General features: G+C 41.9%; 1 protein-coding gene across 3 annotated transcripts in view; it reads left to right on the top strand.

Annotated features, from left to right (window-relative positions):
- SERPINH1 (serpin family H member 1) overlaps window positions 1-12,042 on the top strand; it is a 16,547-nt gene extending 4,505 nt beyond the window's left edge. The window contains exons 1-6 of one of the 3 annotated variants that reach the window (XM_056561243.1): window positions 3,352-3,469; window positions 7,317-7,357; window positions 9,660-10,318; window positions 10,411-10,509; window positions 10,593-10,825; window positions 11,134-12,042. In XM_056561243.1, coding sequence (XP_056417218.1) covers window positions 9,694-10,318; window positions 10,411-10,509; window positions 10,593-10,825; window positions 11,134-11,436 — 1,260 coding nt within the window. In that variant the 5' untranslated portion in view covers window positions 3,352-3,469; window positions 7,317-7,357; window positions 9,660-9,693 and the 3' untranslated portion in view covers window positions 11,437-12,042. Of the gene's footprint in view, window positions 1-3,347; window positions 3,470-7,316; window positions 7,358-9,659; window positions 10,319-10,410; window positions 10,510-10,592; window positions 10,826-11,133 lie in introns of those variants that run through there. The other 2 variants (XM_056561246.1, XM_056561244.1) reach the window with 2 other exon arrangements.
- Window positions 12,043-13,147: the final 1,105 nt, after the last annotated feature.

The following is a 13,147-nucleotide window of genomic DNA, read 5'->3' as shown; positions in this document are numbered from 1 at the left end:
AGTGCCTGGTTTCCTCCAGACATGATGCTGCCCCCACCATGATCACTGTAGGGATGGTATTGGGCGGGTAATGGGCAGTGCCTGGTTTCCCCCAGACATGATGCTGCTCCCACCATGATCTCTGTAGGGATGGTATTGGGCGGGTGATGGGCAGTGCCTGGTTTCCCCCAGACATGATGCTGCTCCCACCATGATCTCTGTAGGGATGGTATTGGGCGGGTGATGGGCAGTGCCTGGTTTCCTCCAGACATGATGCTGCCCCCACCATGATTACTGTAGGGATGGTATTGGGCAGGTGATGGGCAGTGCCTGGTTTCCCCCAGACATGATGCTGCCCCCACCATGATCACTGTAGGGATGGTATTGGGCGGGTGATGGGTACCTGGTTTCCTCCAGACATGATGCTGCCCCCACCATGATCACTGTAGGGATGGTATTGGACAGGTGATGGGCAGTGCCTGGTTTCCTCCAGACATGATGCTGCCCCCACCATGATCACTGTAGGGATGGTATTGGGCAGGTGATGGGCAGTGCCTGGTTTCCCACAGACATGATGCTGCCCCCACCATGATCACTGTAGGGATAGCATTGGGCAGGTGATGGGCAGTGCCTGGTTTCCTCCAGACATGATGCTGCTCCCACCATGATCACTGTAGGGATGGTATTGGGCAGGTGATGGGCAGTCCCTGGTTTCGTCCAGACATAATGCTGCCCCCACCATGATCACTGTAGGGATGGTATTGGGCAGGTGATGGGCAGTGCCTGGTTTCCCCCAGACATGATGCTGCCCCCACCATGATCACTGTAGGGATGGTATTGGGCAGGTGATGGGCAGTGCCTGGTTTCCTCCACACATGATGCTGCCCCCACCATGATCACTGTAGGGATGGTATTGGGCGGGTGATGGGCAGTGCCTGGTTTCCCCCAGACATGATGCTGCCCCCACCATGATCACTGTAGGGATTGGAGGGAGTGTTCAGCATCCTGGAGGGGGGGGGGGGGGGACGTCCTGGGAGTTTTATGAGTCCTCCTTCCCACCCCTCCTGTACCCTAAGGGTTAATGCTCAGACGTCTAGAAGATTCTCTCCAGCGCCTGAAGGAAAGCCTAATGTAAGATCAGAGCGAGGACACGGCCTATGTTTGCGCTCCATTTGCACTTGAATGCGCGCTATTGTTCCCTGTTATCAGCCATTGCAGGCCCATAGACCGTCCTATATGGCAGAAGGCTCTTTACTCTTCCCTCCCAATGCTGTGGCTGCTCCTTCTGTATCCTCTATGGCGGTCATCTCCAAACTGTGTTGCACAACTACAACTCCCAGCAACTCCAACCCGACAATGGCAGAATGCGTGTACAGGCGTTGGTCCAAAGAGGGTTATGTTATGTGGTGAACTCAGCTCTGCTACATCATACCATCTCTTACCCTGCTGCATTTGGGTATTTTAGTTAATGCAGCATAAGCGCTTCAGCTTTTCATCTGACAAACTCATCACCGCTGCATCATTTAGTCGCGGTTTTGCACCACATGACATACTCGGCTCTACATCATCTTATACCCCCCTCAATGTTGTGTCTTACCGACTCGGCTCTGCTGCATTTGGCATCTTCATCTTTCCTACATCTTACCCCTACACACTGAGTTCTACCACATCAAACTCAGCTCTGCTACATAATACGGTCTCTGATCTGCTGCATCCGGATATCCCCACTTCCTATATAGCTCTTCAAAGTGTGGCCCTTCAGATATCGCAAAACTACAACTCCCAGCATGCCCGGACAGCCGTTCCCTTGCTCCCCCTATAAAGCAGCAGTCTCCAAACTGTGGACCTTCAGATGTTGCAAAACTACAACTCCCAGCATGCCCAAACAGCCGTTCCCTTGCTTCCTATATAGCGGCAGTCTCCAAACTGCGAACCTTCAGATGTTGCAAAACTACAACTCCCAGCATGCCCAAACAGCCGTTCCCTTGCTTCCTATAAAGCGGCAGTCTCCAAACTGCGAACCTTCAGATGTTGCAAAACTACAACTCCCAGCATGCCCGAACAGCAGTTCCCTTGCTTCCCCTATAAAGCGGCAGTCTCCAAACTGTGAACCTTCAGATGTGGCAAAACTACAACTCCCAGCATGCCCAAACAGCCGTTCCCTTGCTTCCCCTATAAAGCGGCAGTCTCCAAACTGTGAACCTTCAGATGTGGCAAAACTACAACTCCCAGCATGCCCAAACAGCCGTTCCCTTGCTTCCTATACAGCGGCAGTCTCCAAACTGCGAACCTTCAGATGTTGCAAAACTACAATTCCCAGCATGCCCGGACAGCCAACGGCTGTCCGGGCATGCTGGGAGTTGTAGTTTTGCAACATTTGGAGGTCCACAGTTTGGAGACCGCTGCTCTATAGCTATATCCCTGCAGCGCCGCCACAGGACAAATGGAGCATTGCATGGTATGTGCCAAAATAAATAGACTGTCCATGTAATGAATGGTCATGCTGGGTCTTCAGATATAGATCCCCAAAACGGGGACACCTTTCGGAATGACTTAAAGGGGTGTTTTATTTACCAGCAAAGACCTTAGATGACACACACACACACACACACTGGGGGGGGCAACTCAGTCACCAATAGTGACACAACTTTACTTTTGCTCGATGACATCACAGAATCCATTCGGCGGCATCCGTTCTTGTCTGTCAGGGGTGGACGGGTCTCTACCTACTGCCAGGTCCCTGGGCCCCAATGTGAAATCGGTCCCATGGACCCTCTTACTATGTGCCATTCATTATACTATAGTCTTTAGGGCCCCCCAGGCCCCATACGCAAAGTGCAACTATGCCCTCTGCACCCCCTATAGCTATGCCCCCGCTTTTTCCTTGCATTATTCTGCATTGCACAGGTTGACCAGAAAGGGGGCTCGAGTCCCTGCCCTTTTGATGTTCCTCTTATAAGGGCAGTCCGGCATCATTATGTGGGCATTTATATAAAAAAATTATAAGAAGTGCCCTTTTATTTATTTTTATTATTTTTTTTAAGTTTAGCCCCAAAATTATCTGTGCACGTCCCTGACATTGCATTAAAAGGAAGCGAATGGGCAACCAATACATGGCACAATAGTTGGCACCAGCCTGTCATACCCGGGCCTGGATGGCAGGGCGCGCGCCACACGTCACCAGATCTGGGTGGGTGCATTCTAGCACAGAACAATCCTATGATGCCACATTGTCAGGGCTGATGAGGTTGGGGGGGGGGGGAGAGCTTAGGAATTTTAGGGGCTGTCTCCAAGCTGGGAGGGTCCGAGAAGGGGGTTGGCTAAAAGTTCCCTCATTTAAATAGACTTTTCCAAACTTCCAGAACTTTCTTCTGCTGGGTATATAGGGGGGAGCAAAGGGAGCATTGGGCATCAGACTCACAGGCAGAGAGAAGAGGACACATAAAGAGAGAAGCCATCTCTACAGCCACCCCAGGCTATCCCTGACAAGGTAGGTTCAGCTCTGCTACATAGCTCTGCTACATATGCTGACATGGACATTGTAGCACTGACCTATTATTATTATGTATTCTCCATGGAAACATTCTAGATAGAGATGAGCGAACTTACAGTAAATTCGATTCGTCACGAACTTCTCGGCTCGGCAGTTGATGACTTATCCTGCATAAATTAGTTCAGCTTTCAGGTGCTCCGGTGGGCTGGAAAAGGTGAATACAGTCCTAGGAAAGAGTCTCCTAGGACTGTATCCACCTTTTCCAGCCCACGGGAGCACTGGAAAGCTGAACTAATTTATGCAGGAAAAGTCATCAACTGCCGAGCCGAGAAGTTCATGACGAATCGAATTTACTGTAAGTTTGCTCATCTCTAATTCTAGATACATTGTTACAGTACAGGAGACATAGTAATAATGTTATATTCTTGATGGAAACATTCTCGATACATTGTTACACTGCAGAAGACATTACATATAGGTTATTCGCTCCATAGAAACTAGGTTCAGCTCTGCTACATTTGCTGACATGGCCGCCCCAGGATGCTGGGATTCTCTGCCCATCAGCCAGTGCAGAATGATGACCATACTGGGAATATTACTGTGTATACAGCCCTGCAACAATGTAGCGGTAATGCATTATATCTACCATCCATTCTGCAGTGCAACAATATAGCTATACGTTTCTACGCAGAACATATCCTATATGTAAATGTCTTTGTTTTTTTTTGTTTTTTTTGCATTGCAACAATGTACAGTAACTATAAAGTGTGCACGGGATTGTATACAGTAATCTATGTCATGATCTCTGCAGTGCAACAATGTATCTAGAATGTTTCTACAGAGAACAGATCCTATACCTGACTTGTAATGACTGAACGGACAATAAAGCTCTTTCAATAAACAGATCCTATACCTGACGCATTTTGCATTGCAGCAATGTACAGTAACTATAAAGTTTGCACGGCAATGTATAATATATGTTTTCCGCAGTGCAACAATGTAGCTGTATTGTTTCATTGGGAAAGGGACGTATCGAGTATGTGACGTCTTCGACATTGCAACAATATAGCTGTAATGTTTCTATGGAGAACATGTATGTGACGTATCTTGCATGGCAACAATGTACAGTAACTATAAAGTTTGCAAGGGAATGTATAATAGAGGTCAGGTCTTCTCCATTGCAACAATGTAGCTAGAATGTTTCTACAGAGAACAGATCCTATACCTGACGCATTTTGCATTGCAGCAATGTACAGTAACTATAAAGTTTGCATGGCAATGTACAATAAAGGTCATGTCTTCTCTATGGCAACAATGTACAGTAACTATAAAGTTTGCACGGCAATGTAAAATATAGGTTTTCCGCAGTGCAACAATGTAGCTGTATTGTTTCAATGGGAGGGAGAACTATCGTATTGCAACAATATAGCTGTAATGTTTTTGTGGAGAACATTTATTTGATGCATCTGGCATTGCAACAACGTACAGTAACTATAAAGTTTGCATTGCAATGTACAATAGAGGTCATGTCATCTCCATTGCAAACAATGTAGTCTAGAATGTTTCTACAGAAAACTGATCCTATACCTGACGCATTTTGCATTGCAGCAATGTACAGTAACCATAAAGTTTGCCCGGCAATGTATAATATAGGTTTTCCGCAGTGCAACAATGTAGCTGTATTGTTTCAATGGGAGGGGGACTTATCGTGTATGTGACGTCTTCTACATTGCAACAATGTAGCTGTAATGTTTTTGTGGAGAACATATATGTGATGTAGCTCGCATTGCAACAATGTACAGTAACTATAAAGTTTGCACAAGATAATCTATGCAGTGCAACAATGTACAGTAACCATAACGTTTGCACAAGATAATCTATGCAGTGCAACAATGTACAGTAACTATAACGTTTGCACAAGATAATCTATGCAGTGCAACAATGTACAGTAACTATAACGTTTGCACAAGATAATCTATGCAGTGCAACAATGTACAGTAACTATAACGTTTGCACAAGATAATCTATGCAGTGCAACAATGTACAGTAACTATAACGTTTGCACAAGATAATCTATGCAGTGCAACAATGTACAGTAACTATAACGTTTGCACAAGATAATCTATGCATTGCAACAATGTACAGTAACTCTAACGTATGCACAAGATAATCTATGCAGTGCAACAATGTACAGTAACTATAACGTATGCACAAGATAATCTATGCAGTGCAACAATGTACAGTAACTATAACGTTTGCACAAGATAATCTATGCAGTGCAACAATGTAGCTAGAATGTTTGTATGTGACGTATCTTGCAGTGCAACAATGTACAGTAACTATAAATATTTGCGTGGGAAGGTATATCATGTTTTCTGCAGTGCAACAATGTAGCTATAAAGATTCTATGGAGGGAATAACCTATATGTAATGTCTTCTGCAGTGTAACAATGTATCGAGAATGTTTCCATCAAGAACATAACATTTATACTATTGTCTCCTGTACTGTAAAAATGTATCTAGAATGTTTCCATGGAGAATACATAATAATAGTAGGTCATTGCTACAATGCCCATTCTTCATATAAATAACATCTCCTGCATTGTTACAATGTATCTGTACCGTTTCCATGGAGATAGAATGTGCAACTGGCACAATGTTACAGTCTGGGTGCTTTAGGAAGCTTAAAACAGTCTGCAGCTGTTTAGACCAGTGTTTCCCAACCGGGGCACCCCCAGCTGTTGCAAAACTACAGCTCCCAGCATGCCCGGACAGCCAACGGCTGTCCGGGCATGCTGGGAGTTGTAGTTTTGCAACAGCTGGGGGCGCCCCGGTTGGGACACACTGCTCTAGACTCAGCTCCACATTGAGTGACGCTCTGGTTGTTGCATTAAAGGGGTATACCAGGATAAAAAAAACAAAAAACATTTTTATAGATCAACTGGCTCCAGAAAGTTAAACAGATTTGTAAATTACTTCTATTAAAAAAATCTTTCCATTCCTTCCAATAATTATCAGCTGCTGAAGTTGAGTTGTTCTTTTCTGCCTGACAACAGTGCTCTCTGCTGACATCTCTGCTTGTCTCGGGAACTGCACAGAGTAGAAGTGGTTTGCTATGGGGATTTGCTTCTAAACTGGGCGGTTCCCGAGACAGGTGTCATCAGAGAGCACTTAGACAGAAAAGAACAACTGAACTTCAGCAGCTCATAAGTACTGAAAGGATTAAGATTTTTTAATAGAAGTAATTTACAAATCTGTTTAACTTTCTGGAGCCAGTTGAGATATATATATATATATATATATATATATATATATATTTTTTTTTTTTTTCCTGGATAACCCCTTTAACCATTATTTATTTGGACCTTGTTTTTTATTTTTATTTTTTTATTTTTTACACTTCTAGTCTCAGCATAAACCCAAATTGTAGTTGTATCAAAGGCGGAGGCGAAGCAGAACAAAAACCCTTCCTTCTCCTATTTTTTCCTGCCGAGACTCCTAGGACAATGCAATTATAAATAGGACATCTGTTGTATTGGGTCTATTGGTCATTGTAAAACTTCCTGATACATTGTGACGAATGCTTTTGGGTTGTTTAGATACAATAGACAAAAAAAAAAAAATTTTTTTTTAAAAAGTTGCACGTAAGGAATGGATAAGGGCAAAGGGTAGCTCTGAATTCCCCTGCCACATCAGCATACCCCCCCCCCCAATTACCCCCCTCACATTGCTCCCCGCCCTCCCCCCCATCCTGTCTATAGGGGGCAGTACAGTTCATGATGTATCTCTATTAGATTTCATGTGTTTCCTCTGGATGTTGGCTTCATGTGTCTGTTTCTTTCAGAATGAAAATTGCAAACCTTGACCTCACTATGAAACCCAAAGGTATCTGAACCGTCTGATCTCTTAATATTCAGCATGACGGTGTTTCCCCAAGCAGGGTGCCTCCAGCTGTTGCAAAACTACAACTCCCAGCATGCCCGGACAGCCAACGGCTGTCCGGGCATGCTGGGAGTTGTAGTTTTGCAACAGCTGGAGGCACCCTGTTTGGGAAACACTGCAGTATGTGATTCCCATGGAGAACTGGGACCTAGTGGCAGACAATAACTATGCCCCCCAGACCTAATATACAGTATGACTATACATAGAACTCTAGCTTCAGGTTACAGGTTTTGTTCTGCAGCAGGGTGGCGCTGTTGGGTGGCGCTGTTGGGTGGCATCCAATAACCCAGTTCGGATTTAGTTTTCTAAGGCAATCACCGCCTTGTATTTTAGCTGTAGGGCTTTTTTTTTTTTTTTTTTTTTTTCTGTTTTTACACAGCAGACTTTTTTTTTATTTTTATTAAAATTTTTACAATAGTTTGTTACTTTGTTTTTTTATTTTTATTAGAATTTTTACTATTATTTTTAGCCTTTTTAAAAAAAAAAAAAATGTTGTTCTGTTTTTACACAGCAGACTTTTAAAATTTTTATAAAAATTTTGACAATAATTTGTTACTTTCTTTTTTTATTTAAATAAAAATTTTTACTATTTTTAGCCTTTTTTTTTATTTTTTGTTCTGTTTTTACACAGCAGACTTTTTAAAATTTTTATTAACATTTTTTACAATAATTTGTTACTTTCTTTTTTTATATTTATTAAAATTTTTACTATTATTTTTAGCCTTTTTTTTAATTTTAAAAATTTTATAAATTCTTTAAAATGTATTTTAAAGATTCAAGTTATTTCGTTTTCTTTAGTTATTTTATAACAGAAATAAAATTTGCAATTCGGCAATATGAAAAAAATGGAATAAAATACTTTTTTTTTTTATTTTGCCATAATGTTATTTAAATCTTTTTGCATTGTACTATATTGTACAATGCAAAAAGATTTTTTATATATATATATATATATATTAATTAAAAATAAATAGAAAGAAAGCAAATTAGCAGAAAAATTGGTTACAAAAATCAAAAGCATAATATTAAATAAATAAATTAAAAAAAAATCTCTCTCTCTCTCTCTCTATATATATATATATATATATATATTTATTTATAATTTTTTTTAAATGTATTTAATATTATGCTTTTAATTTTTGTAACTTATTTTTTTTGTCAGTTTGCTTTCTTTCTATTCATTTTTAATGAATTTTTTTCTCCTATTTCATAAATTCATTTATTCACTATCTATTTATCCATCATTCCATTTTAATTATTTTTTTCTTTTAAGTGAGAACATTTAATTTTTTTTATTTAATTTTGTCATTTTTACTTTTTTTTTTTATAAACCAATTTTTTTTTACTTTATTAATTAGGCTGTGTTCACACTGTTTTTAGTTGCAGTACATTTAATTTTGCTGTATACAAAAAAAAGACAACTACGCATTTATACAAATATAAAAAAAAAAGTATAGAAAAAATAAATAAAAAAAATTTACACATTGCAATCTTTAAAAAATAAATATATGTCAAAAGGGAAAAAAATATATGTCAAAAGGCAAGATACAGCAGCATCTGTTAATATATCCTTTTTCTTTGTATTAAACTTTTACGTTAAACCGAAACAAAAAGGCAGTGTGAACCCACCCTTACATATATTAATGATTTCTTTTTATGATTCTTCTACCCATCTGATTATAATTTTTTTAAAGCAATAAAATTATTTTATTCTTTATTGTTTTATATATATTATATTATTAAACTTTTTATTATTTGAATTTTTTATTTATTGTTTTAATTCGGTTTTTTTTTATTTAGTTTTTTTTTAATGCATCCCTTTAGCAGAACATTAACCACAGCCTGAATACCGTTCTGACTCACTGCTCCTTTTTTCCCCCTTATTCTTGGCCTGAATGTGGAAAACAAGTGTATTATTAACAGCGGTATTAATTCCTCCCCTTAGGCCATGATAGGAATAGGCTCATCTGCAGGAAGGAGTGACACACCAGGGTGGGGCGCCAGTGCTGTATTATTATCCACATAGCAGGCGCCTGCTTCATACTGTAATAGTTACAAGCATAGACCGGTAGGAGAAGCTTCAGACCAGATGAATCATTCTAGGAATTGCAATTCTGCTAAAATTTTACTTAAAAATAAAATTGTCAAATGAAAAATTTTCAAAAACATTCCGTATTTGGCACTTGAGTATGCCAGTAGTTTTAGGACAGTCGCTTACTGAGTCTTCTCCTCTTCTCTCTCGTAGGATTATATTGTGTCTTTATACATTTGACGCCACCATGTGGATGATAAAATTCTTGGCTCTTGGTCTCCTCATTGCCGTGGAAGCAGCAGTCGATAAGAAGGCGGTGGAGAAAGCAGCTCAGGAGGCGCCAGCAGCGAAGAAGATCAGTGAACATGCCAACACCCTGGCCGACAAGAGCGCAGGCCTTGCCTTCAATCTCTACCACACCATGGCCAAGGATAAGTCGGTGGAGAACATCCTAGTCTCACCAGTGGTTGTGGCTTCATCTCTCGGCCTGGTCAACCTGGCTGGTAAAGCCAGCACCGCTGCCCAGGCCAAGGCCGTCCTGAGCGCCGACAAACTGAGCGACGACCACATCAATTCCGGGCTCTCAGAGCTTCTCAATGAAGTCAGCAACTCCACAGCTCGCAACGTCACCTGGAAGATCGGAAACCGGCTCTACGGTCCAAGCTCCATCAGCTTCTCCGATGACTTCGTAAAAAACAGCAAGAAACACTACAACTATGAGCACTCCAAGATCAACTTCCGAGACAAGAGAAGCGCCCTAAAATCCATCAATGAGTGGGCAGCGCAGACCACTGATGGCAAGCTACCCGAGGTGACCAGCGATGTGACAAAGACTGATGGCGCCCTCATCGTCAACGCCATGTTCTTCAAACGTAAGTAGTCCAATCCCATTGTGTTCATTGGCATAATCTGCCATGTTATAATGTTTCCACCCAACTAATATTTGTTCCATTCCACTTTACAGCCCACTGGGATGAAAGATTCCACCACAAGATGGTCGACAACCGTGGCTTCATGGTGACCCGTTCCTTCACCGTCTCTGTTCCTATGATGCACCGCACAGGTATGTTCACTTCAAAGCAAAGGGTCATATTCTCCGCCCAGTCCTTATTATCCTAAATATTCAACTAATATATTTTCTTTCAGGGTTGTACAACTACGTTGAGGATGAGACCCACAGCCTCCAAATCCTGGAAATGCCTCTGGCCCACAAGCTGTCCAGCATGATCTTTATTATGCCCTACCATGTGGAACCCCTGGAGAGAGTAGAGAAACTCCTCACCAGAGAGCAGTTGAAGACCTGGATTGGAAAGATGCAGAAAAGAGCAGTGGCCGTATCTCTACCAAAAGTCAGCTTGGAAGTCAGCCATGATCTTCAGGTAGGTTCCACTATAGTATAACATATGTCCCATTTGCCAAACTGTTACCAACTTGTTGACTTGAGTCACCTTCACCAAGTACAAGCGTAAGCCAAGACTCTTATGTTGGTCACAATTGACCATAGATAACATGAAATCCTATTCTCAAGTCCAAGAGGACATCTACTGTATATGGAAAAGTTCGGTAGATGGGTAATTGGATAATTTGGGTAGAACATATACTTAACCATCTCCTTACATAACTTGACCATTTTCTTATATTTACACTTGACCATCTTCTTACATATCTTTCTCTGATTCCCTCCTAGAAACACTTAGGAGAACTTGGTCTTACAGAAGCCATTGACAAATCTAAGGCCGACCTCTCAAAGATCTCTGGAAAGAAAGACCTTTACCTGTCCAACCTCTTCCATGCTGCTGCCCTTGAGTGGGACACTGATGGAAACCCATTCGATGCCGACATCTATGCCAGAGAGGAGCTGAGGAGCCCCAAGCTATTCTACGCCGATCACCCCTACGTCTTCCTTATCAAGGACAACCAGACGGACTCTATCCTATTTATTGGTAGATTGGTCAGGCCAAAGGGAGATAAGATGCGTGATGAATTATAGTCCCAAATGTGGTGGGGATTCGGGGTAGGGGGAGGGTAGTTTAAAAAATTTCTGTTATCAATTCAAAGGATGACGAAACATCTTGACGTGACTTGTTGGCTTTGAAGATCTTGAGCTGTTTACATCAAAAATAACATTCCACCAAAGCAAAGGGTAATTATATGATCTTTGGTTGGATCTAAGGAGCCCTATGGGTTGCCTAGGGAGTTGGGGATATGGTGCTAAGTTTACATACTTTGAAGAGTCACTGAATACCTCCTGGCCTTCACGAAGACTTGAGGCCTCAGCCAAGATAGCAGTAGTCATGGACCTGAGTATCACTACTGGACTGACAGCAGGGCCTCTGTGATTTGCTTTGGATGTCCTTTAAAGATGCAGGAAGCCGGCTCTTCTTTCCCCTATTTTAGGGGATGTAAGTCTGTTGAGCTTGTCCGAAAAACATGTGTGATGTACGAGGGCAACGCACAACTGACAACTATGCAATCACTCCGGGCACCATGTTGTGTGGTGCCGGTGTTTTTATTTTTGTTTGTTTGTTTTTGTTCTTTGAGGATGTGTGTTTGTGGGACAGGATGGGGGAGGGAGGGAGGGATGTAATTTAACAAAAAAAAATGTAAAAAAAAAAATATGGGGATTTTGAACTACTTTCACCATGTGGATTCACAAAATCTTTATTTTGTAAAAGTTACAAAACAGTATGACTGATGTGTGTGTGTTTCATTTTGCAATAAAAAAATAAATAAATTTGGTCTGTTTTTATGTTTTACAAAAACTACTCCTCCCTTTTGTCACCTTCCTGTCCTCCTCTATCAGTGACAGCCCAATTTCTCCAGTGTGTTTGAATTAGTACCCAAAGGAAAGACCATTTAGGGTCTATTCACACGTACAGGATTTCAAGCTGTCATTCAGTTTACATTGAAATCTGCAGCGGAAAATCCTGCGCATCAAATCTGTGCAGAATACTGTACGTGTGAATAGACCCTAATGGTGTATTTTGGTTTCCAGAAATGCTCTTATACATACTTACCTACCTTGCTCCCTTGGGTATCTCCCTGTGAAGTCTTCCGACCCCCCACTAAATGCTCTGGCTGCTACTTCTGAGACGGCCGGCCCACTGCAGCTGGTGATTGGCTGAGCGGGCCGTCATTGCGCATTTCAAGTCCATCTGAGAAGTTCAGCAGGATGACCGGTAGACTTCACTGGAGGATCCCTGAGGGGGCAGGGTACAAATTTACAAATATGCAGATTTGTGTACACCGGAACATCCCTTTATTGCTACTTCCAATAGGCGGCACTAGAGAACAAAGCAAATTTGCATATTATTTGTCCCAGGGAGCATTGCCTGGTCCATACATTTTTGTAACCCACCCCCCATCCCCATACACAGCTGATGGTGGCTTGACAACCCCAACAAAATCCCACCAGGTTTGGCCAAATTAAATTAAAAAAAATTTTCATCTAAGAGCTGAGGAACGTGCTCTTCAATCACCCAAAGTGCAAACGTGTTACACTAAAAAAAATGTGCACAAAGGATGCGGTCTATCGCAAGCCCTTCTCCTACAGGAGAGAGGCCCCCCAACAAACCTTACTCTTCGCCTCCAGACCAAAAGGTACCTGCGAGGTTCCAGGTTCAATGTCCCATTTTGCCGAAGCTACTAAGGGACCACAAATAATCCCAGTGAGTTTTGGCACCTCGGGGTCACCACTCCCT

This window comes from Hyla sarda, chromosome 2, assembly GCF_029499605.1.
Source record: "Hyla sarda isolate aHylSar1 chromosome 2, aHylSar1.hap1, whole genome shotgun sequence".
Taxonomy (NCBI): domain Eukaryota; kingdom Metazoa; phylum Chordata; class Amphibia; order Anura; family Hylidae; genus Hyla; species Hyla sarda.
The sequence above is the reverse complement of the archived record's forward strand: the minus strand, read 5'-3'. Positions and strand labels throughout refer to the sequence as shown.